The sequence below is a fragment of the Seriola aureovittata genome, chromosome 9, assembly GCF_021018895.1.
Source record: "Seriola aureovittata isolate HTS-2021-v1 ecotype China chromosome 9, ASM2101889v1, whole genome shotgun sequence".
In the NCBI taxonomy this organism is placed as follows: domain Eukaryota; kingdom Metazoa; phylum Chordata; class Actinopteri; order Carangiformes; family Carangidae; genus Seriola; species Seriola aureovittata.
The window spans coordinates 11,802,857-11,825,829 of NC_079372.1; the positions used below are offsets into that span (position 1 = coordinate 11,802,857).

Sequence of the window (22,973 nt, forward strand, 5' to 3'; positions counted from 1 at the left end):
CCAGACAGAGACCTCCAGCCATCTCAAGGCCCTGATAAGGCTTCACACAGACCTTGGAGGACAGTTGGATGTCTCTCTGAAGTTTGCCTCTTATTTTTTTTTCTCTTCTTCCCTCTCCCCTGTGAAGGTGACCCTGTCTAAATGTGTGTGTGTGTGTATGTGCTGTGATGAGGAGTCAGGGTCTAAATGAGGATAGATGGCTGAGTGTCTCTGGCCTCTGCCCGCTGCAGAGCAGACTGAGAGGGAGAGATATTGGAAATCGACACCTTGGCTACATTAATCCTATGGTCCATTTAGCCAGGGATCCGAACAGCAGGAGAGGCTTCTGCTACTCAATTTAAGAGGGAAAATTCATGTTGCACTGTGGTTTGTTTGTTTTGTTTGTTGTCTTATACGTGTGTGCGGCTTGATAGGGTGTGAGCTTATTGTGATATTTGATTACAGGCAATCCATTCATTGTTGCATGTGGTTTTTCAGTCTCTGGAGTTTCATGCTCATTCCATTTCACTCCCCAGTGTAAAGTTCTGTCAGCATGATGTGTTTGTTTGTGTTTCCTTTTAGTAAATGGGGTGTCGTGGGGAAGCGAGGCTGCCCGACAGAAGAGTCACACCTTCACTTGCCGGATGCTGGTCAAATTTGGCCATGTCCATGGCCCCATGGAGGAGGGGCCAGCAGGGCCGCGCTACGAGACCATGCAGTGTTTTGCTCTTACCCAGCCCAAGGCCATGATTGAGGAGGGGGAAGGTACGCTGGCAGTCACACAAACACACACACACTTTTAGTTAGTGATAAAGAGATAGTATTTCTTGACTGTTTTTGAATTCATCAGTTCAATGGAGAAAGTTTCACTGATCGCTCAAGACGAAATACATTTAAGACTTATATGTATGAGCACGAAACCTGAAAACTCCAGTGGACAGAGACTGAGAATGGACTTTACAGTGAAGTAGGAGATATCTTGTGTCCAGCTGTTATGCATATTTCTAGATTCTAGATTTTTTAGTTGAGTATAAAAAGTAAATGTAATTTTAACAAGGTAGAAAAAACTTTTTTGTCAAAACCATATCAAACAGAAGTTATTATTCTTTGCGGTGTCTTTACGTCTTAAAACATATCTGGAGGACATTTGAAAAAAAGTGAAAAATAGATTCAAACTGAAAAAGTCTGGTTCAAAATCTGACTTTGAAAATGCAACCACTTTGTTTCTCACTTAGACTGACTCGGGCACATCACTAGAAACTCCCTTGCATTTTATTCCCTTTTTTCTCCTCACTTTTCATTACCCTGTAGCATTTTCTTAGTTCTACACAGCGCAAATGTAAACTGTCATTTTGAAGGCATGGACACATAAAACTATGTGAAATTGGTTTAATATCACAGTAAAAATACCCACACACTGACAAACACAGAATCAACTTACTGCATGTGGAAAATGTGACAAAGAACATTTATGTCATGGGACCATCACTGGCACAACCTCTCCTATGATATGGGTCTGAACACTTATTACATGCTCCTGACACAACTTGAAAGGGTTCAAGAATGTAAACTACCTTCACATTTGTTTAAAATCTGCTCTTGTGCATTTTTCAGTGAAAACCTAAAGCAAGTAAGTACATGCAATGATCATGAAACGTTACTGACGCTCCTCTCCTCTCACCTGCAGACCTGCAGTCATGTATGATCTGTGTGGCCCGTCGGGTGACAGCAATGGAGAGAACAGAGAGTTTCAATACCCGGCATGAGCTCTCAGGTGAGAGATGCATACCCTAAATGCAAACACAGACGCTCGAACAGGCCATGACGGTCATTTAAAAAAAAATATATAAAAATTTTAATTATTATTGGTGAACAGGTTTGACCGTTTTCATCTGCTTGTTTCTTTTTCTGCCATCCTTCTGTCCTCCCTGGCAGGTAAACTCATTCAGATCGACCAGAACTCTCTGCGAGCGTCGATGCGTCCGGGGTGGGAGGATCTGTTGAGGCGTTGCATTCAGATGTTCCTGCAACACAGCGACGGGCAGCCGTGGTCTCACAAACGCCACTACCATGAGGGTGGGTCACACATAAAGCACACAACTACCTAGAATCAGCTGAAGCGCTTCAAACTTAGTGAATTCACCTTGTTAAGCGCTGTTAAAATTCACAGTGAAACAGCTCGAGGCAAAAGCATCACAATGTCGCTGTATATAATTAACTGTGTATTCAGTCTTCTATGTTACAATGCTATACTTACAGCTACGAACAGTGTATTCTCTGACTGAAATTATTTGTTTTTAATTAACTATTGCTACCTACCTTGGCCAGGCACTCCCTTCAGAAAGACACTGAATCTCAATGAGATCTCCTGGTTTAATATATAAACACACACCTCATGCATTAGTGTATCAGTATTGATCTCATGAATATGAATGTCGGAGCACTACAACATTGATCCTCATTGTAATCACAGAGTTGGTTTTAACATGAAGGCAGTGATTGATGACCTTTGTTATCAGATAAGTGTTTCATGGTGTTAATCTGTCGTTTTATCCGTCCGCACAGCCTTTCTGCAGGGTCACGCTGAGACGCCCCTGTACCGCTTCTCTCTATCCGACGGCACTCCAGTCACAGCCCAGACCAAGAGCAAGCTGTACCGTCACCCCATGAGCAACGAGCCGCAAGGCTTCATTTCCACTCACCTACTACAGAGGTAATGAAAAACTGAAAGTACACACGCTCAATTCAAACACAGATGAGCATATGCCATTTACTGCATTCACAAGAAAAAGCACTTCTAGCATATATATGCGAGGCACCCGAGGCATTCATGCCACACGAATAGCTGAAGTAGAGGAGGCTGAAGTAGCTTTTATACACTGATGTCCTGTGAACGGTGAAAAGACTCCACACAGACACTGCTACTTTAGATGCATTTCTGTCGCAAGGTTTTTGCAGTGTTCAAAACCTTGCACTTTTTCTCTCTCCTTCCACACAGAGAACCAAACGGTTACCGCTCAGCTCAGAGTGGGAGCATGATGCCGAACACTATGAGACAACAGGGCATGGGAGGCCCCAACCCGAATGCCCAGATGAACATGAACGCCAGTGGGGGGATGGGCATGGGGGGCATGGGCGGCATGAACAGGGGCTTCGGCATGAACGAGCAGGGCCACATGGGTCACATGGGTCCGATGGGAGGCAGCTCTATCTACGGAGGGGGCGGTGGGGGAGGAAGTGGAGGTGGAGGCATGGGCAACCGCATGATGCAGATGAATCAGATGGGTCAGATGAATCAGGTGGGGCACATGAATCAGATGGGTCCCATGAATCACCCAGGCCAAGGCATGCAGCAGCACCCTCAGCAGCCCCCGTTTCAGAGCAGTGGTGGGTTTGGGCTCAGTGGCATGAACAGCCCCTCGGGGAGCCCCAGAATGGGCGGCCCCCAGCAGGGACTCCTGATGTCACCCCGGAACCGAGGGAGCCCAAAAATGGGTGCTAACCAGTTCTCACCCGGAGGTCAGTTGATCACTCTCCAGAAACTTCATCCGCATCATTATCATTTGTAATTTGACTGACGTTATTTGTTTGATTAGATTCATTTGATTTCATGAGCTTTGTTTCTGTTCCAGGTATACACTCTCCTATGGGTGGCATTGGCAGTGGTGGAGGAAGTGGAGGGAGCACCACCACCTTCTCCAGCAGCTCCCTAAACGCCCTACAAGCAATCAGTGAAGGAGTAGGGAGCTCCCTCCCCTCCACCTTAACGTCCCCCTCACCAGCCCACAAACCAGACAGCTCTCCCAGCATCCACTCCTCCTCCTCTTCCTCACAGCCCAGTCAGCCTGCCAAGCCGGTCCAAGATGGCTCCAAAAGCCCAGCAGGAGGCTTAGGGCCTGGACCTGGTGACCATCACCACCCCATGCACCATCACCACCATCATCAGCATCCTCAGGCTGAGAGTTCTGGAGACCGACCAGACAGTCAGGCAGCTACAGCGACTAAAGAGTCTGGAGAGGGGAGCAATGAGGCAGGGGTGGCGAGCGCCGAACCCGCTCGGAGGGTGCCAGACAGTAAGGGGCATAAGAAGTTGCTGCAGTTGCTGACTTCCCCAACTGAGGAGCTGGGAATAGGTGGCAGTGGGCCAACAGGTCCTCCTGTACCACCCCCACCAACCAGCAGCAGTACCCCTGCAGGATCAGACAGTAAGGACCCCACTGGAGGCATGACTAGCCCCTCGTCCACTGGGGTCTCCTCTTCTTCAGCCAGTGCCAATTCAGGCCAGGCGACCGGGCCAGGGGGAGTGTCAACATCGATATCATCAGCTCACTACACAGGCTCGCTACAAGAGAAGCACAAGATCCTCCACAAGCTTCTTCAAAATGGCAATACCCCAGATGAAGTAGCTAAAATCACAGCTGAGGCTACAGGAAAGGTGTCACTTGGGAGCCAGGAGGGCGGTGAGGTTGGGACAGGAGGATCAGGGGCCGGGACTGGGCCTGGGTTGATCGCAGAGACTAAGCAGGAGCAGCAAAGCCCCAAGAAGGAGAAGACCCACGCCCTCCTCCACTACCTCCTCAACAAGGATGATTCCAAAGAGCCAGTGGACGTCAAGCCTAAACTTGAAGAGCTAGAGGGGAAGGCACCTCCGGGGGCCGCTGGCGGCCCTCCACGAAACGGCTCTGGATCCGGGACCGGCCCTGCACCCGAGCATCCTGAGAGCAAAATCAAGTCAGAACCACCTGATGACGTAAGATTGCTTCTTGTTTGATTAATAATTGGATAATTGCAAGTAAAATAATGTTAATGTTAATGTGACATTTAGACACAGAGTATATTTAGACACTTTTATATCTAAACTGTTTGGCATTGCCTCGGACTTATTACCTGTGATTTAGATGAATGTGAATCTTCATTGACATTTACATAATGACTTATTTGGAATATTTTCAGTTGCACAACCTGGAGTCTATCCTGGGAGATCTGAGGGGTTCAGGCTCTGACTTTTACCCAGATCAGCCTGGAGGTGGAGGGGCTAACGACACAGGAACCAAACCTCAGGGTTGCCTTGACGACAGCCTGCAGGGTAGGTGATGATAACAATATAAAATGCCAGTGAAACAACATGTGGCATCATTGTGTGCTGTGTCATTGTGTACAAGCCTCAATATTTTCTGACCCTCTCTCCTTAGCCAAAGTTTTCTTGGAGCTGGAATGACATCTGTTTCTGCCTTGCAACATTTTGATCCTCTGACAAAACAGTGGCAAAAAAAAAGTATAACTTAAGGTTTAAAACTGCTTTTGGCAATAAAAAAGTTAGTTGTCAGTTGCTAACTCTATACTGTGGCCACATGTCTGCTGCAGAGTGAAAAGACTGCTTATAGTGCTGCTTATAATCACTCTCGTGGGAATAACACTACTAACATTTTGAAAATTCAAAGATGTGTTCGCAAATACAAAGCTTGATGGTAGAAGCTGTTTCAAAAGTGTGTTTTCCCTGAAAAGAATCATACCCTCACTCTCTGAATAAATGATGAATCATAAGAACACAGTGGTGAGGTTGAAAAGGTGAATGAGTTCATTAACATATTGTTTGTGGAAAGCGCACAATGAAGCACATTACGAAAGCAGTGTTCGTTATTTGTGGTTGTTTACTGTGACATTTGTCTTCATTTATTAATTAATTTATGAATCCATAAGAATATATTTTTGAAAAAACTAAAAATAATCTAATTTTATTCTCAAGATGCCAAAAGGTACTGAGATATTAGTTTTTCCCATATCACCTGTTTCCTAACTTCATAAAACACAGACATTGTTCTACCTGCCTTTGAGGAAACAGAAACCACTTGACCAATGACCTTTTCCTTTTTTTACAGGGAGCCCAGGAATGGGTCCAGGACCTCGGGGGCCCTTCCAGAGGGCCATGTCCATGGATGGGAAGCCTCCTGGCGGGCCTGGAGGAGCAGGTAGACGCCCCATGCTTATCAAGCAGGAGAACATAATGGGCAGCCCGGACGGCTACCCAGGAAACATAGGTGTGTGTTCAAGTGAGCCAACTTTTGTTTTCTGCACATTTTGTCTCTGCCTTTCTCTGCCTCCCTCCCCTTAACACTATTAGGGTATGTGTCACCCACTTTAGGACCTTGACTATATGAGAATTTGTTGTAACCTATTATCAGATAAACGTTTAAAACACAGATTTAAGACAAGGTAAATGTTGAGGACCGAGACTGGGCCACACTGCTCTGCTTTAACACTTTGATGGTACTGATATATGCACATGTGGTATTTTTTCATTACCAGGACCAATGAATAGGGGCATGGTTCCCCAGAGGTCTCCCATGGGGGGGTCAGGTGAGTGGGGCATGCCCCGCTCCAGTGCCAGTCCTGTGGGCTCAGCAGGACACCCGTCCATGATGCGCCCAGGGATGGAGTACAACAATGGCAAGGGCATGATGTCAGGACCCATGGTCGGCCGCTCCAACAGCGTACCGGGCACCAGGTCTATGCTGCAGCAACAGCTCATGGATATGGGTATGTTTTTTTACCCCAGACACTGATGGTATTCAAGAAATTATCATGAGCACAGTTACGTGAAGATATGTTACAAAAAAATTCATGTTGGAGCGTGAAAATAGAGGAAAACCTAAGAGTCTAAGAGTCCACAGTCATGCCAACAGCTCTGTGAGACTATACTTAGACACAGTGGTGCCTTGAGCTAAATGCAAATGTCAGCGTATCAACATGCTAACATGCTGACGTTTAGCAGGTAAATCTTTACCATGTTCACCATCTTAGTGTAGCTTGTTAGCATGCTAACACTTGGTAAGCACTAGTTTGGCCTGATGATGGCACAAGTTGAAAAGTTTGAGGATGGTGGTGTGTTTCTGAATTGAATCCACATCTGACATGCTACCTGTTCAATCAGTAGCTTCCTGACTGCCCTGGCACTCTGTATGTGCAAAAATTAAACACGTACTGTCTTCTTGGTTTAGGAGGCTCTGCTGAGATGGGCATGGGCATGAGTCCCTTTAGCCAGCAGGGCCAGCCCAACCAGTCCCCCTCCTGGCCGGACACCATGATTGGCATGGAGGGTAACAGGTGAGTGCAACATCCCTCATTGTCCATATTCATAACTAATTAGTTACGATAACCCGAGTAAGTAGTTTGTATCAAACCTTATGGTGAACTTCTTTGTGATGTAGACGGCAGTTTGGCAACACCTTGGATGATCTTCTGGTGCCTCCCACCACCAGTGAAGGTCAGAGCGACGAGCGGGCACTCCTGGACCAGTTGGACTCTTTGCTGAATAACACCGATGGCATCGCTCTGGAAGAGATAGACCGAGCCCTGGGCATCCCAGACCTCGTCAGCCAGGTGAAGTCATAAGAAAAGATTTTTTTTAAAAAGACAACAACACGCTGGTGTCTGTCCTCTTATAGATCCTTGTAGAAGTGATGTAAAAGTAGAAAAGATCAGTCTGCATGTCATGACTCATAAGTGAGCGTTCGTCTTCGCATTAGATATTTCAGTCATGACTCACTGTGTTCAGACTGTTCTGTCACTGAAAGGAGATAGATGAGCCCAGAGGGATCCGTCTGTTCTGCTTAGAAAAAGACAATTACAGAGCCAACCAATTGGAAATTAATCAATGAGATGGAGAAGTTTGACAAAGTTCTCTTTTTGTCCTCTTGTCCTGTCTACTCCAGACCCAGGGGCCAGAGCAGCAGATGGAGCCTTTTCCGGGACAGGACCCATCCATGGTGCTTGACCAGAAGCCTCTCTATGGACAGGGCTATCCCGGACCCCCCGCCATGCCAATGCAGTCTGGCTATGGAGGGAACCCCATGCAGGGTCAGGCCCAGCAGGGGGGGTTTGGGCCCATGCTCTCACAGATGGGCCAAGGTGGCAGTTTCCCTGGTATGGGTGGAATGGGGGGCATGGGGCACCCGCGTGCCAACATGATGAGACCCAGGATGATGAGTGCCAACAAGCCCATGAGACTCCAGCTGCAACAGAGGCTGCAGGGACAGCAGGTATGAATACAGGGGGCTTGTGTCCTAGCTGTCCCAGTATGGAACTAAGTGTAATGTAACCATGTGAGTATACGAATATACAGTATACAAATTTAGGTGTACCGATATGCAGATAAACATCAGTGGAAGTTTTACTCACAGCTGGGAGAAAGTGATGTTACAACAGCTAGAAACAAACAAATAGATTGATAGGACCTTAGAAACATATATTTTACCTGCTGAACTGGGGATAGCACCCTAGAGTTGCAGCTTGCAGTGATGTCTGATACCTAATTTTCTGTTATTACAAACGGTTTTACGGTTCATTTAATAGATTTCTTGTGTTTTAACACATCAATGCATCATCAATGTAAGTAGTAGATTTATCTGTAAATATATGTCATAGAAGCGGGACATTTGCTTCATCTTATGTTTGATGTTCCTTTTCCATCCTCAGTTCATGAATCAGACACGGCAGGGCATGGGCATGAAGATGGAGAACCCGGGAGGCAACCCTGGCATGAGGCCTGGCATGCAGCCTGGCATGGGAGGACAGGTAGACAACAAAGACTCTTTGGTTATATATAACAAATGATTCACTATATCACTGTTAAATGTCACAAACCTTTCCTTGCCAAGTATGTACATACAATGTACAGTGTACTTACATGCAGCGCTAAAACAAACCTAAAAAACAGAAACGAATACAGCTGTTATATACAAGATATAAAAAACTTAACAAGATCATTGTGCACAAGCTCTGAGTTCATGCAGCTGAGATAAGGGTTCATGAGTGTAGTAGTCAGTGGTAAGAAGTGATCTGTAGCACCTGTAAGAGTGAAGTTCAAATAAGTTGTGGCCCAGGTGTTAGTGTTCTGCAAACCCCTGACCATTTCCAAGCCCTTGAGGGTGTTTTCACCAATGGTCTTTCAGCAACACTTTGAAATGAGTCACCCTTTTTAAAGGGTTTGAGGGTGTTGGGTCTGAGCTCTATTAGTAACTGGAAATCATTAGTACTCGGCCTCACACGGGCGGCACCATTATGTTAACAGTACTCTACCTCATGAGCTGGACACCAAATGTGTTAGATTTCGGTTGTTTATCAATTTATTGGCTATCACAAATTAAGGAAATATTAATATTAAAAATATTAATATTAAATAATATCTTTAAAATGAATTAAAGTTCACGGGGCACCAGCCTAAACTAATAGGCAAAATAGCCAATATGGTTTTAGTCTCAATTTATTACCATTAATCTGGAACTCTGATTAATCATTAGCTTACTAACTATAACCAAATTACCAAATCAATAGTAAGTTACAGTTGAAGGATTGGAATTCTACCGAGTAGAGGTTGGCAATATTCACGCTTGTGCAACATTAAAGACACCAGTAGTTATACTTAAAAGGCATTTATTTACAATGGAGCAGAGTAAAGTACAATGTCTAATCTAGCATATACAGGTGTGTGTGTGTGTGTGTGTGTGTGTGTGTGTGTGTGTCTGTGGGGACACAGACAAAGGCAAGATGGCCGACTCAAAGTGGTCACTGTGACCACATGACCTGAACAAAGAAGACTACAAAGATGGCGGTAAACAAAGAAACTACTAAAATGGCCGCTGAGACCACCTAGTGTGTGTGAGAGGGAGGGTGTGAGTTTCTTTGTTAGCCTAGCTCATGTAATCTAATGGTACCAGGTTAGAGGGGGAAGGTTAGCTTCATGCAGGTTCTAGGACTGAGACGTACTGCTATGTGTGTGAACATACGAGTACTCGATTAACTGTATGACTGACCACAACCTAAGCAAACATTACAACAACAAGACATCAATCAACGAGTACATTAACAAGTTAAGACTTCTGCTGATTAGCTATGCGGTGCTATGCTGTGCTGGGAGAGGTAAGGCCCAGTCCGTTAACGTTACCGAATCCTTGGAACAAGCAAAGAGGTCCTTTCCAGTGTTTTGTAAAGTCCAGTGAGTTTGGGGGGTTTCCTGGTGGAATAAAGTCCTGTCTGGCTGTGTTGCTTGCTGGTATCTCCTTTGTTCCCCTCACAGAGTTAGCTGTTCCATGCTAACTCTGCTACGACTCCTGTTGCTTGGAAAATCAGCTGGCCTTGTGTTGTAGCCGCTGATTCTGAAGAGGATTTGGTTCACTCACAGTTAATCCGAAGCAGGTCGCTGTTGTGGAGGAGAACAGTGTTTGCAGGCTGCTGGTTGCAGGCCGGCGAGAGAGCTAGTTTCTCAGGTAGCAGAGCTGACCTGGGCTGGGGCCTTGTTGCCCTTTGAAGAACCGAGAGGAGAGGGCTGGAGCTGCTCTCCAGAGCAAGCCAAGAAGGGAAGAGAGAGAGAAGGGGTCTAGAAGACTGGTTTTGTTTGTGACACCTTAGGGGGTCACATGTCACACGCTGGCCCACACTGGCTGGCCAGTGGGGTCCATGAGGGGGAAGGGTCATCCCCAGGTGTGAACCGTGAGGAACTGTGGGGTGTGAATTCCTTTGTCCAGTGGAGCAAAGAAACATTTGGTCTATTGAATGACTGAGTCCCAACAGTCCCCCCTTTGTTGTCAGGATGCCACCTGACGTGTCATCCTGAGAGCATAATGTATAGTCCATTTGTCATTTCATTCAACGGTTAACATCCGGGCATTTGTCAGCACTATCTATCTTGGCTAAGCAAGAACAATCAGGTTACAAAGCAGAGTTCAGATGATAACCACAATGATCGAATAGTGTAAAACAACTAACATGTTTCCTAGTTACTCATGGTGTTAGTGAGGACAGGAAAGTCAGTGATGTTAGTTTGTTAAGGTGAGATATAGAGGGTGGCACCTAGAATGACAAGATTTGGAGTGTCTGGGTGAGTGTGCCATGTATATGCAGTGTCCTAAACTTGTATCTGATTTGATTCAGAATTTAGTTTGCTGCTGCTGCTGCTGACAAACCCATTGTGTCCATCTGGAAGAGTGTAGGGTACCCTGAGCCTACTTACTGTCAGTACTCAGTGCGGCGAACTCTGGAGCGCCGGTGCTTTAAGTTTTCTTTAACCTGTGGCACAAAGCTGTAGCACTTTGAGTAGCTGAAGGAAGAACATTCAGAGGCATTGTCACTGTCTGAATTAACATGGTCAGAGATGACGTGGTCATTGTCTGATCCATGTGTTGACTGGTCCTGTGTCTGAGCCAGAATTTCTGCGTAAGGCCGTCTCCTGCTCCTATTGTGGGAGTGCCTATCTCTACGCACTTGGTGGGCGTGGCGGTTACGCTCAGCACCCATATGTGGCCTTTTATCACCCCCCTTCGATCTGTTCTGAGGGTGATCTTTTGAGGTTACATGTCTGTGTGACGCTAAGGTGTTTGAGTTGCTAGGCTCAGTTGTTTTCCCCCTTGCCTTGGAATTGACCATGGTTTCCCAAGCCATTTTTGTCATTTTCTTTATTTGCTGCATGGTGGGCTTACCTTGATGCGTCATCAGTGTAACATGAGTGCGTACACAGGGATGGAGGTTTCGTAGGAACAAAGACTTGAAGGTGGAGTTCTCCTCTAAGCCTGGTGTGTTCCTACCCTGAAAATATGCATGCCTCAAACGTTGGTAAAAGTCATTGGGATGTTCATGGCGGGAGTGTTTTATTTGAGAAGCTGCAACCAAAGATTCTATCTCATCCGCAGCAGGAGAGAATTCTTCTGTCAGTGCTTGACAGAGCTCTTTGTAGTCATCTCTGACACTGGGAGGCAGTGATTGCATAAACTTGTGGACTGCTTTTGAGCTGGTCTTCCACACAAGTTTAGTTTTCTCCCTTTGGGTTGCATGGGGCAAATCAATTAAGTTGTGATCTAACTCCCTAAAGTAGTTTTCAATATGTTGATCAGAGCTGTCTGGATCAAAATGTTCAATGTCCTTTGCTAATAACTCAAGCACTTCGAGGCGGGGGCACTGTGAGGTCCCTACTGATGAAGGCGAGACTATGCTAGCTGGACTAGAGGAAGGAGCTGAACAGCGGTCATCACTCTCATGGAGGTGCAGAGAGGAGGCTGAACAGTCCGGAAAAGTTTTGGTCCTTCTGTTGGAGGGGTGAGCACAGGTGAAAGTGTTATGCATCAGTGGCTGATGGGAACATGAATATCCTCTACCGGATAAACTACCTGTCTCTTCAGTGTCAATTTCAGGAAGATGGGAAGTCAGGTGGGTGTAACCTCTGTCTCTCAGTGGAGGTTGAGGAGCTGACTTCATTTCCCAGGACTTAGGGTCAGTTGGGAATTTGTCCCATCCTCTGAGTGGAGGCGGAGTTAACCTGTCATTAAGGGAAGAGTGTGAAGCAGAGAAACCAGAATCACAAGCACTGACCGATCGTGGTGGAGCAAAGCATTCTGATTTAACCCTTAACAATTCTTCCTTGTGTGAACAGAGGTCTACCTCTGCTGCATGCAGGTCTCCTAAGTAGCGCATGGCTTTCTTGTTAGTTTCCTTAACTTCCTGGAGGAGAAAAGCATTTTGAGCTCTAAGCGATTTTACCTCCTCCTCTAGGGCTGCTTGGCTCTGAAGGGAAATGCTGGTCTGCCTGTGGAAGTTCAACAGTACACATCTTAACAATGGGCCTTTGGATGCAGTCTGAGCATCACCTTTGTCACTGAGTAGCAAGTCTATTTCTTTACTGCACTCACTGGAATTTAACTTGCTGATAAATTCTAGGTAGCCAGGCTTCAGGCTCTGTGCTAGGGAAGAAATAAACTGCTCTACACAGGAGTTCTCCATTGTTGTGTCTGGGAAAGAGGGAGGTTAAACAAGTTTTTCACAAAACAAGAAGGCAATATAGTTGGCTGTGGTGTTGCGCTGGCAGACACCTTGTAGTGTAGTTTGGCAGTACACTAGCCTAACTAAACAATGCAGTGGCCTACACTATGGGGGGTAGCTTCCTGTGGAGGAGGGGCAGCTACACTAGTGGGCATAAAGATTAAGGACAGTAAAGGCAAGTGCAGGTTTACTGTCTGCTTAAGAAATGTTTCAAAAAGCAATGACTGAGATGCAAGGCAGTAACAGTCCAAAGATTATCTCTTCAAGTTGACTCAGGCTGTAATGCAAGGCAGTAACAGCTAGGTGCAGAACTTGGGTTTCACAGGGCTGGTAGCACGCTGTGGCTCTATCTCGGGCTCTATTTCTTACTCAGGCTGAAATGCTTGGCAGTAACAGCCAGGTATAAGCTCTCTGTGTTACACAGGGCTGTCGGCACACAGTGTTTAATGTTAAAGGGAGCAGCAATTCTGACAGCTTTACTAGATAGCATTGAACACGTGGTATTCAAATGCTGAACTGAGGTTCTTACATTTCCTACAGAATAAACTCAACTGGAATTGTTAGCAACAATAGCAGGCTCTTGATACTAAGGCTTAAGTGTTAGCTATTAATAACTGGAGGACGTCTAATATTACTTAAGGTAAAATTAGTAAACCAATTCTCACCACAGTGCACTTGTTTGTAAGTACACCTGGACGTTTACTCCTGTGGTGGACTAAAAAAATTTTTCAACCTTTGCGGTTTTGGCCAAATTATGAATTTAATATTGCACAATTATGAATATTTGCCAACAGTACTCGGCCTCACACGGGGCACCATTATGTTGGGTCTGAGCTCTATTAGTAACTGGAAATCATTAGTACTCGGCCTCACACGGGCGGCACCATTATGTTAACAGTACTCTACCTCATGAGCTGGACACCAAATGTGTTAGATTTCGGTTGTTTATCAATTTATTGGCTATCACAAATTAAGGAAATATTAATATTAAAAATATTAATATTAAATAATATCTTTAAAATGAATTAAAGTTCACGGGGCACCAGCCTAAACTAATAGGCAAAATAGCCAATATGGTTTTAGTCTCAATTTATTACCATTAATCTGGAACTCTGATTAATCATTAGCTTACTAACTATAACCAAATTACCAAATCAATAGTAAGTTACAGTTGAAGGATTGGAATTCTACCGAGTAGAGGTTGGCAATATTCACGCTTGTGCAACATTAAAGACACCAGTAGTTATACTTAAAAGGCATTTATTTACAATGGAGCAGAGTAAAGTACAATGTCTAATCTAGCATATACAGGTGTGTGTGTGTGTGTGTGTGTGTGTGTGTGTGTGTCTGTGGGGACACAGACAAAGGCAAGATGGCCGACTCAAAGTGGTCACTGTGACCACATGACCTGAACAAAGAAGACTACAAAGATGGCGGTAAACAAAGAAACTACTAAAATGGCCGCTGAGACCACCTAGTGTGTGTGAGAGGGAGGGTGTGAGTTTCTTTGTTAGCCTAGCTCATGTAATCTAATGGTACCAGGTTAGAGGGGGAAGGTTAGCTTCATGCAGGTTCTAGGACTGAGACGTACTGCTATGTGTGTGAACATACGAGTACTCGATTAACTGTATGACTGACCACAACCTAAGCAAACATTACAACAACAAGACATCAATCAACGAGTACATTAACAAGTTAAGACTTCTGCTGATTAGCTATGCGGTGCTATGCTGTGCTGGGAGAGGTAAGGCCCAGTCCGTTAACGTTACCGAATCCTTGGAACAAGCAAAGAGGTCCTTTCCAGTGTTTTGTAAAGTCCAGTGAGTTTGGGGGGTTTCCTGGTGGAATAAAGTCCTGTCTGGCTGTGTTGCTTGCTGGTATCTCCTTTGTTCCCCTCACAGAGTTAGCTGTTCCATGCTAACTCTGCTACGACTCCTGTTGCTTGGAAAATCAGCTGGCCTTGTGTTGTAGCCGCTGATTCTGAAGAGGATTTGGTTCACTCACAGTTAATCCGAAGCAGGTCGCTGTTGTGGAGGAGAACAGTGTTTGCAGGCTGCTGGTTGCAGGCCGGCGAGAGAGCTAGTTTCTCAGGTAGCAGAGCTGACCTGGGCTGGGGCCTTGTTGCCCTTTGAAGAACCGAGAGGAGAGGGCTGGAGCTGCTCTCCAGAGCAAGCCAAGAAGGGAAGAGAGAGAGAAGGGGTCTAGAAGACTGGTTTTGTTTGTGACACCTTAGGGGGTCACATGTCACACGCTGGCCCACACTGGCTGGCCAGTGGGGTCCATGAGGGGGAAGGGTCATCCCCAGGTGTGAACCGTGAGGAACTGTGGGGTGTGAATTCCTTTGTCCAGTGGAGCAAAGAAACATTTGGTCTATTGAATGACTGAGTCCCAACAAGGGTTTCAACTAATTGCTTTATTAATGGTTAATAAATCTCATTTAATGAATCAGTTATAGCCTTTAATAAGAACAACTTTTGGGTTTCCAAAACAATTCCTGTGGTTGTGGTTTAACCTCCAGCAGGATACTTTTCTTTTTAGCCCTTTAATTCATCAGGAAGTGTCTCTGATGAAACAGAGATCCACAGTTAGATCATTTTTAACATTATATATTTTCTATCATATATTTTATGAAAGCTCTGAATAAGGTTACACCAAAAAATATTGTCACATGTAAAAAAAAAAAAAAAACCCTCACAGTGGCTCATCATGTGTTTGTTTTGTGAAGCCGGGCTTCCTCAATGCTCAGATGATGGCTCAGCGCAGCAGGGAGATGGTCACCATGCAGATGAGGAGGCAGCGGATGATGATGCTGATGCAGCAGCAGCAGCAGCAGCAGCAGGCAGCGGCGGCGGCGGCAGCAGCTGCTGCAGCTGCAGGAGGATTCAGTCCCCCTCCAAACGTCACAGCTCCTGGTGGCATGGACAACCCTATGGGAGGACCAAACATGGGCCAGCCAGGCCCCCAGCAGTTTGGCTACGGAGGGAACTATGGTGAGTTTACTGAGCTGGGTGCCCAACAGAATACTGCTGCTCCCTGGTGGTGAGTCTGTGCGCTGCAGGGATCATGTAAAAAGGAAGATTTGTGTAAAAAATAAAACTAAATTTGTCAGAAGGTTATCTGTGTACATCTCTCTTGTCTCTGTTTTTTTATAGTCAGACCAAATGTTGTTATTGAAGGGATAGTAAGTATCAGAACACACTCCCAGGATATAGGTTCATCATCCATCTTCCTTTTACTATGTGTATCAATTATCTATTATGTATTTTCTGGTAGGAGCAGAGTGAGCTCAGGTTGGATGATTTATCTCCACAGGGATGGGACAGCAAGGAGACCCCTCGTTCGGCCCATCAGGCGGCAGTCCTCCTAACGGCATGATGCCAGGCCGCCTGGGGCCACAAAACCCCATGATGCAACAGCACCCACAGGGCGGTCCCATGTACCAGGGCGCAGATATGAAAGGCTGGTCGCAGGGAGGCATGGGGCGCAATAGGTACGACATCAAACACATATAATACACTACACCTACCTGGGAGGGGAGGAGAGAGATGGAGAGAGTTTGGCTTCAGTTTTTCTCTTCTTGAACGTGCACAGTTTAACCCTCCTTCCTTCCTGTCGCTCTTCTTCATCAGTTCATACCCTCAGCAGCAGTTTGCGCAGCAAGGACCTCCGGGGCAGCAGCAGTTTGGGCAGCAGGGGAATCCAGGGCAGTACGGAGGTATGATGATGAACGGGGGCATGCCAGCCAGTGGAGGAGGAGGACACATGGGCCAGATGGGAGGACAGATGGGTATGAACCCAATGGTGATGGGACGTATGCCTATGGGACCTGATCAGGTATGTGCAGAGAGAGTAGAAGAGTCTGAATGCTTAAAGGACAGGTGCAATTCTAAAAAATGATTATTTATACAGTGAAAGGGTTATTGCTTAGTGTAATTAATTCTTCTTCTATCAATTAAAGTATAAGAGACGGTCGAGAAAAAGAGTCTACGTTTGGCAAATCCAGTGGGTATCCTCAAAATTGAAAGTGTTTTTAGTGCCAAATGTCCACTTTGTATTTCTCCTCCTCTGCTGGGGCTCAGCAAGGAAACACAATGCAGTTTTTATGCACATTTTCAAATTGTACTTAAAAAAATTTTGAAAAAAAAAAAAAGTACTGCTTAAAAGTTCTTTTATACTTGGCCGAGGTGGAAAAAAATGGCGTATCAATAAAATGAAAACTGCAATGAAAGTTTTTGGAAGCTTTTGCTGCACTTAAAAGATGATAGATAGCAGCAGTCAAGCATTTAACGTGTGGAGCGATGAAGAGACTGTAACAATCCCCAAGTTAATAGATGAAACAAACATGAATGCCACATTTCCATCATGTTAAATTGACTTCAGATTAACTTCATTTCCTCGTAGAACGAGGACTGGATAGAACATGTTCTCCGATGCTTTGCATGGACAGGAACAATTATAGCGACCAATAACCCTTTCAATGTACATACGGGCAAGTCATTGCTGTTTGAGATGAACTTGAAAAAGATGTGTTTTGAGAGCAGAGATTAAATTAATGTTTTATGCACTTCTCTCCCTCACTTGTTTTTCTCTTCTTCTCCCTGCCATCTAGAAATACTGCTGAACATCGTGAAAGACGCATTTATCTCACTGTGATCTCCATTCAGAGATGGGACACGGCTGCAGCACTGGAGTGTGTGGCGAACCGGGTGGTGTGTGTCTGTGTGTAGTGCTGCACTCCCACCAGAGGGGGGAGTAAACTTCCTTTTGGACTCATGGCCAGTAGCCACAGTCTGGCAACCTGAGGAAAACAGACAGACTGTCATACATACAATACGTACACGAAAGCACACGGCGTTGATGAAAATCAGAAACACTGTGACTCATTCACACACACAAACTCATATAGACTGTCAGGCAGACAGCTCTGTGATTCCTCTCGTAGACTGTAGTTAAATATTCCTCTCTTCATGAGCGTGTGTGCCTCAGTAAACACACCGCTCGCTGGACCAAACAGTGAAGGTGGACAGACATTTTGCGTAGATCACAGACTTGGACAAACGTGTGCAGACACCCTCTCCTTTGTCGAATGTACCATGAAGCTATGTTCAGATTTAAAAGTGTGGGATTCCTCTCTTGTCTCTGAACTTGGTGGGATTTTGTATCTGTCTCGTCTCTCTGCTGCTCCTGGAAGATCTCTGCGACGCAAAGTAAACATGGTTCCAGATGACGAGCCATCAGATTGTGACACTCAGATGAATGTCATTAAGCAGTAGCACATTGTTTCGTCCTCCAGGACGCCACTGGGCTAAAGTACGACTGATTTATTTGTTGGCTGATTGCACTTTAAGGAAAGGCCAACATCAAAAGGATTGTGGCAATATAGAGGCCTTTACCCAAGAAATGACGCATAGCAGCAGACATTTACTGTTTATTTTTGTGTGTGTGTTCTCCAAGTTTTCCTCTCTGAGAAATGGGGGCTGTGGATTGGAAATGGGTAACCCTGCTGATCTTTGCTCTAAAGTGGGAACCAGTAGAAAGGCAGAAAGCACAGATTTTATCCTCTCTTCTACAGTGTACTGATTTATTACAAGAGAAATTCATAGTTTGTAAGTCATTTTAAAATCACTCTTGAAACAAACAGACTTCGATTAATGTTCAAAACTCCACTTATATTTATACAGATTCACGAGGAGGTCATTTTATCATTCCAGAGGTAATTTTTAAATCCAAATATTGCAGATATTTTTGGTTACCTTGCACCAATTTACAGTGTTACTATACGTGCAGAAATTGAATTGATTGTCAATGATAAAACTGATGTCTGTATTAGCTCACACTAAGAGAAAGTGTTAGATTTCAGTGTAGGCGTGCAGATTTCTAGCAATAATCCTTCCTCCTGGTTTTCCTCTGAGGACAAAGCTGAAGCATCATTTACTCAAAGCGAAGGTACTGCAGTATTAGACATGATGTCTTGTTTGGAGCTGTTTTTTCCTTTTGTCTGTGAATATGAATTGTAAATATGCTTCAAATGTACTATATATAAATATATATATGCTTTTGTAGGTCACATACTGTTTTTGCACAGATTGTAAGGCTTGATATTTAAAAGTGTAATTTTCTTATTCCGTCATAGGTCAGCTTTTATTTTCAGTACTTTAACCATTGGTTGGAAAGGAAGGGGCCTCCTTTTTTGTAAGCAGTATGTGCAGATTTTCTTTCATACTGCCACTTTCTTTCTCTCAGAAAGCACTTTTTATTTGTGGTCTTCAAATCATGAATTTCTCTTTATTTTCTGAGGACATAGTCTTAGCTAAAGAGGTGCTAGTGAGTACATTTTTTAAAATAAATTATTTTTCTTTTGACAAAAAAAAAAAAAAAAAATGAAAACACAAAATATGCCTATACAAAAAGAGTTGACACATGATTGTGTTAGGCTTCTAGGGGCCCAGATGTCTTACCAGTATGTGGGGTTGATATTTTGTGATCCGAACCTCATGCTTCCATGTGTGAATTTAAGTTTCACTCCTGAGATTTCTGTGCTTCGGCTTCTGCTGATTTGATCCTTCGGCCTCAGATATGAGACTTCGGAAATCAGTCCCACTGTATAACTGTCTATGAGTCTTTTTTTGTTTCTTCACTGATGTTTGATCCTGATGGAAGCAACACAAGAAAGCATTTAAATCCCCTAATTAACCGTGTTTCTTTTTCTTTTTGGACATTTTGAGTTTGCCTTTATTTTTTGTTGTATTTCCTATGAAGTGTTTGTTTAGAAATCTACCTTTGAACACATGCTCAATCCAAAGATTTTTGTTTGTCATCCTGCAGTGCGTAGAAACAGTTCCTGACGTAGATCGTGCAAGTACTCATGTGTGCTTTAACTGTTGCACATAACCTATAATATACATTGAACTAAATGTGTTTAATTGCATATATTATATGCCCATCCGTATGACATAGAGTAGAGACGAGTCTGGTTCTGCTGAGGTGGCTTGAGTTTTTGTTTGTGATTGTTTCTTTCTTTCTGTAGAACTTATGGCCAGTTGAATTGTGGTGCTGCAAACGGTTATTTCACCAGAGAATGTTGAGACTTTCTGAGCTGGAGAGGAGGATTCATGATCGATGTCATTGTGTCTCAGAATAATAGCTTGGAGTTGTTGTTTTGTTTTTGTTTTTCTTTATTTTGGATCCTAATCTCAATGAAGAATATGAAAGTTTGATCTACAAATATTAAAAAATGTCTGTGTTTTGCTTTAAAGGAAAGAAACTCAGAGCTAAAGAAAAGAGAAGACACATCTGGGAAACATACAGTCATTATTACAGGATGTAAAATACTATTGCATTTTTTTCTTACCTTGTTTCTTGATGTTAATATCGATGTAAATACAAATTTATATTTAAACATTACACTGTCTCTGCTGCCTTTTTACATGTGTTTGACACAGTGTGCTGAAAGTGTGTTTAAATGCAGGAACCGTGCCTTTCGAGAGCCACAAGTGCATGTTAAAGAAACATGGCGATGACTGATGACCGTGCGTGCGTGCGTGCGTGCGTGCGAGAAAGACAAGAGCTTCCTCTCAGACTGGCTCCGGTCAGACACACATTCACGTCCACATTGTAGCCTCACCTTCATCTACTGTTTGTTTCCTGGTAAACTATTCTCTGTATGTAATGGGGAATTTTAGGTCTATCAAAACACAAAGTTTTTACCCTGACCTCAGTGTTCCTCGTTTGTTACTCTTGATTTAGGTTTTGGTGCTGGTGACCTAGCAGATGAGTGTCTCTCTTGTTTGTCTGCTGCTGTTCCTGCAGGCTGCTGTTCATATCAGCTGCTCTGAATCAGATACATTTTCAACAGTCTCATGTTGTTTCCTGTGATTTCATTAGGTGTCTCCTGTTCCTTCTGTAGATTTGCTCTGTACAATGTGCTGTTCACGTTTCTTCAGTAGAACAGCAGGTTGTCATTGGTTCTGCTGTCTGATTCTTACTCCTTCTTCCCCCGCCTCGGCTAGTTACCATGTTCCATGATCAAAGTAATGTTTCCGCATGTTCTGTCTCTTCTTCATTCTGCTCCGTACACTTTTATTCACTCTTGGCTTTAACAAGCTCTTTGTTTGCAGGTATTTTTGTCTTCAGCCTCCTTCCCATGAGTAGCTGTGCAGGGGAGTGGCCCACTTCATCCAGTGGTGTGATTCTGTACTCCAACAGGACAATGAATGGGTTTCTGTCCTGTGCTTTTTTTTCAGCAGTCTTGACCGTTTGAGCTCATCTTTCTGCTCGTCCACTGGATTGATGAGACTCAAAAATCAACTTTAGAGCTGTAATGATGCACTTGCTTGCAGTCCCACTTAACTTTGAAATCTCTGGAGTAGTAGAAAACACAGAAATGATATTCTGCATTATATTATGGAAATGGAAAAGATTTATTCCAGCTCTTGACCACACTCTTTCAGGGACTGGATGAGATATCAAGCACTCTCTTGAATTGTTGTTTTGGTGCTTGTTGCACACTGAGCATTTCTGCACTGCTTCCTCAATTTGTTTTGCCATTCCCCACCAAACCAGGATATCTCTGGCTCATTCTTTACTTTTTTTTTCTTGAGCACCTCTTCTTTCATATCCGTTGGTACTACCAGTTCTGAGTTTTTGTACAACAGTCCGTCAGAGTATGCCATAGTATATAGTCATCCTCATTCCTCATCGTGTTCTGTTGCATTTTTGAATTGCTGATGCTTCTCTTCTGACACAGGAAACTGTTGAACTATATAGCTCACATCCAACACCTCCTCCTGTCTGCTGTCACCTGTCGGCTGCATGTTTGCCGTCTCATTAACATCTTCTACAGTTTAGCTGGAGCTTTGTAGAGTGACCCTCCAGTGGTTTGTTGTGATCTGACTTCACAGCCAAATATGATTGCTAGCAGCTCTTATTCAATCTGAGCATATCAGTGTTCGCAGTCTGTCACCTTGAGCTCGAAGCCACAGGTCGTCTTTCTTTCAGGATCACAGCTCTCAAACCACCTGAACCAGCATCCACTGAGACTGTTTCATGCTTTACAACATCATAATACTGTAACGCTGGTGTGTTACTCACGAGCTCGTTCAGTCGTGTGAAGCTCCGTTGTTGTTCATGCTCCCAGTGTCAGATGGTTTCTCCTTCCAGTAGCTTTCTGAGTGGCACAGACACCTCTGAGAGATTTGGGATGAATTTTGCCAGCAAGTGCACCATCTCCATAAATCTCTGCAGTGATGATTTATCCTTTTGCTCTTTAAGACTTGGCACTTTAATGTAATATCCATTATTTTATATCAAGCTAAATGTGCTGAAGCTCAAAGCCTGGAGAATAAAAAACATACAGTTTTCTAAAACGATTTTAGTGAAAAGCTATTTCTTTGAAATTCTCTGAAATTGACCCAAACTCCCCACAGTAAACAGCTCTTATAATTTCAGATCCTCCTGTAAATTATTCCAGGAATAAGGAACATCGTATTCAAAAAGTGTTTTGCCTCATTCTCTTCTAACTGTGGGAACCAACATTTGTCGAATATTGTGTGAGTGCAGGTCGTGTCAGACCAAGGATCTGCTCAGATAAAACCTAAAACAGCTGGTGTAGTGGTTAAAGTTATAGATAGATAGATAGATAGATAGATAGATATCCTAGGGAAAGCTCCAGCAGCTCATTAGTAATAATAATGATAATAATAAGTGTTAATAATAAGTAATAAACAATAATAATTAAATAGATAATTGAAATCATATTGTGATAAAACCATACAATACAATGAGGCACATGGCGTTTAATTTTACCTCAGTGCAAAAATGTACAAACTGATTCTGGGAATTTTACAAAATTCCAGTTTCCTCTGTGATTGTATTGACTTGTTATGAGCTGACTGTTCTTATCAGAGCTTTCACAGCCTCTCTACAAATATACATGTTCAAATAGGCCTAATCCTCACAGACGCGATTGGTCATGAATCATGTTTTGATGACAAGTATCTTCTCTGCTCTTCACTAGATTTCAAATAATTCAACTGTTTCTTCATTTCACTGACAGTTAAGTATTTCAGCTGCCATGTGGGGGTTTCCTGTGTGTGTGTGTGTGTGTGTGTGTGTGTGTGTGTGTGTGTGTGTGTGTGTGTGTGTGTGTGTGTGTGTGTGTGTGTGTGTGTGTGTTTGTGTGTGTGTGT

At 44.0% G+C, this 22,973-nt stretch overlaps 1 protein-coding gene across 2 annotated transcripts in view; it reads left to right on the forward strand.

The window, feature by feature from the left end:
• LOC130174798 (nuclear receptor coactivator 3-like) overlaps positions 1–20,190 on the forward strand; it is a 64,746-nt gene extending 44,556 nt beyond the window's left edge. The window contains exons 7-23 of one of the 2 annotated variants that reach the window (XM_056385003.1): positions 562–744; positions 1,667–1,753; positions 1,915–2,055; positions 2,545–2,692; positions 2,978–3,498; positions 3,612–4,729; positions 4,933–5,065; positions 5,859–6,029; positions 6,286–6,516; positions 6,978–7,083; positions 7,188–7,359; positions 7,692–8,018; positions 8,455–8,553; positions 15,512–15,776; positions 16,099–16,276; positions 16,416–16,620; positions 17,396–20,190. In XM_056385003.1, coding sequence (XP_056240978.1) covers positions 562–744; positions 1,667–1,753; positions 1,915–2,055; positions 2,545–2,692; positions 2,978–3,498; positions 3,612–4,729; positions 4,933–5,065; positions 5,859–6,029; positions 6,286–6,516; positions 6,978–7,083; positions 7,188–7,359; positions 7,692–8,018; positions 8,455–8,553; positions 15,512–15,776; positions 16,099–16,276; positions 16,416–16,620; positions 17,396–17,407 — 4,097 coding nt within the window. In that variant the 3' untranslated portion in view covers positions 17,408–20,190. The remainder of the gene's footprint in view (positions 1–561; positions 745–1,666; positions 1,754–1,914; positions 2,056–2,544; positions 2,693–2,977; positions 3,499–3,611; positions 4,730–4,932; positions 5,066–5,858; positions 6,030–6,285; positions 6,517–6,977; positions 7,084–7,187; positions 7,360–7,691; positions 8,019–8,454; positions 8,554–15,511; positions 15,777–16,098; positions 16,277–16,415; positions 16,621–17,395) is intronic. The other variant, XM_056385004.1, reaches the window with a different exon arrangement.
• The last annotated feature ends 2,783 nt before the right edge of the window (positions 20,191–22,973 follow it).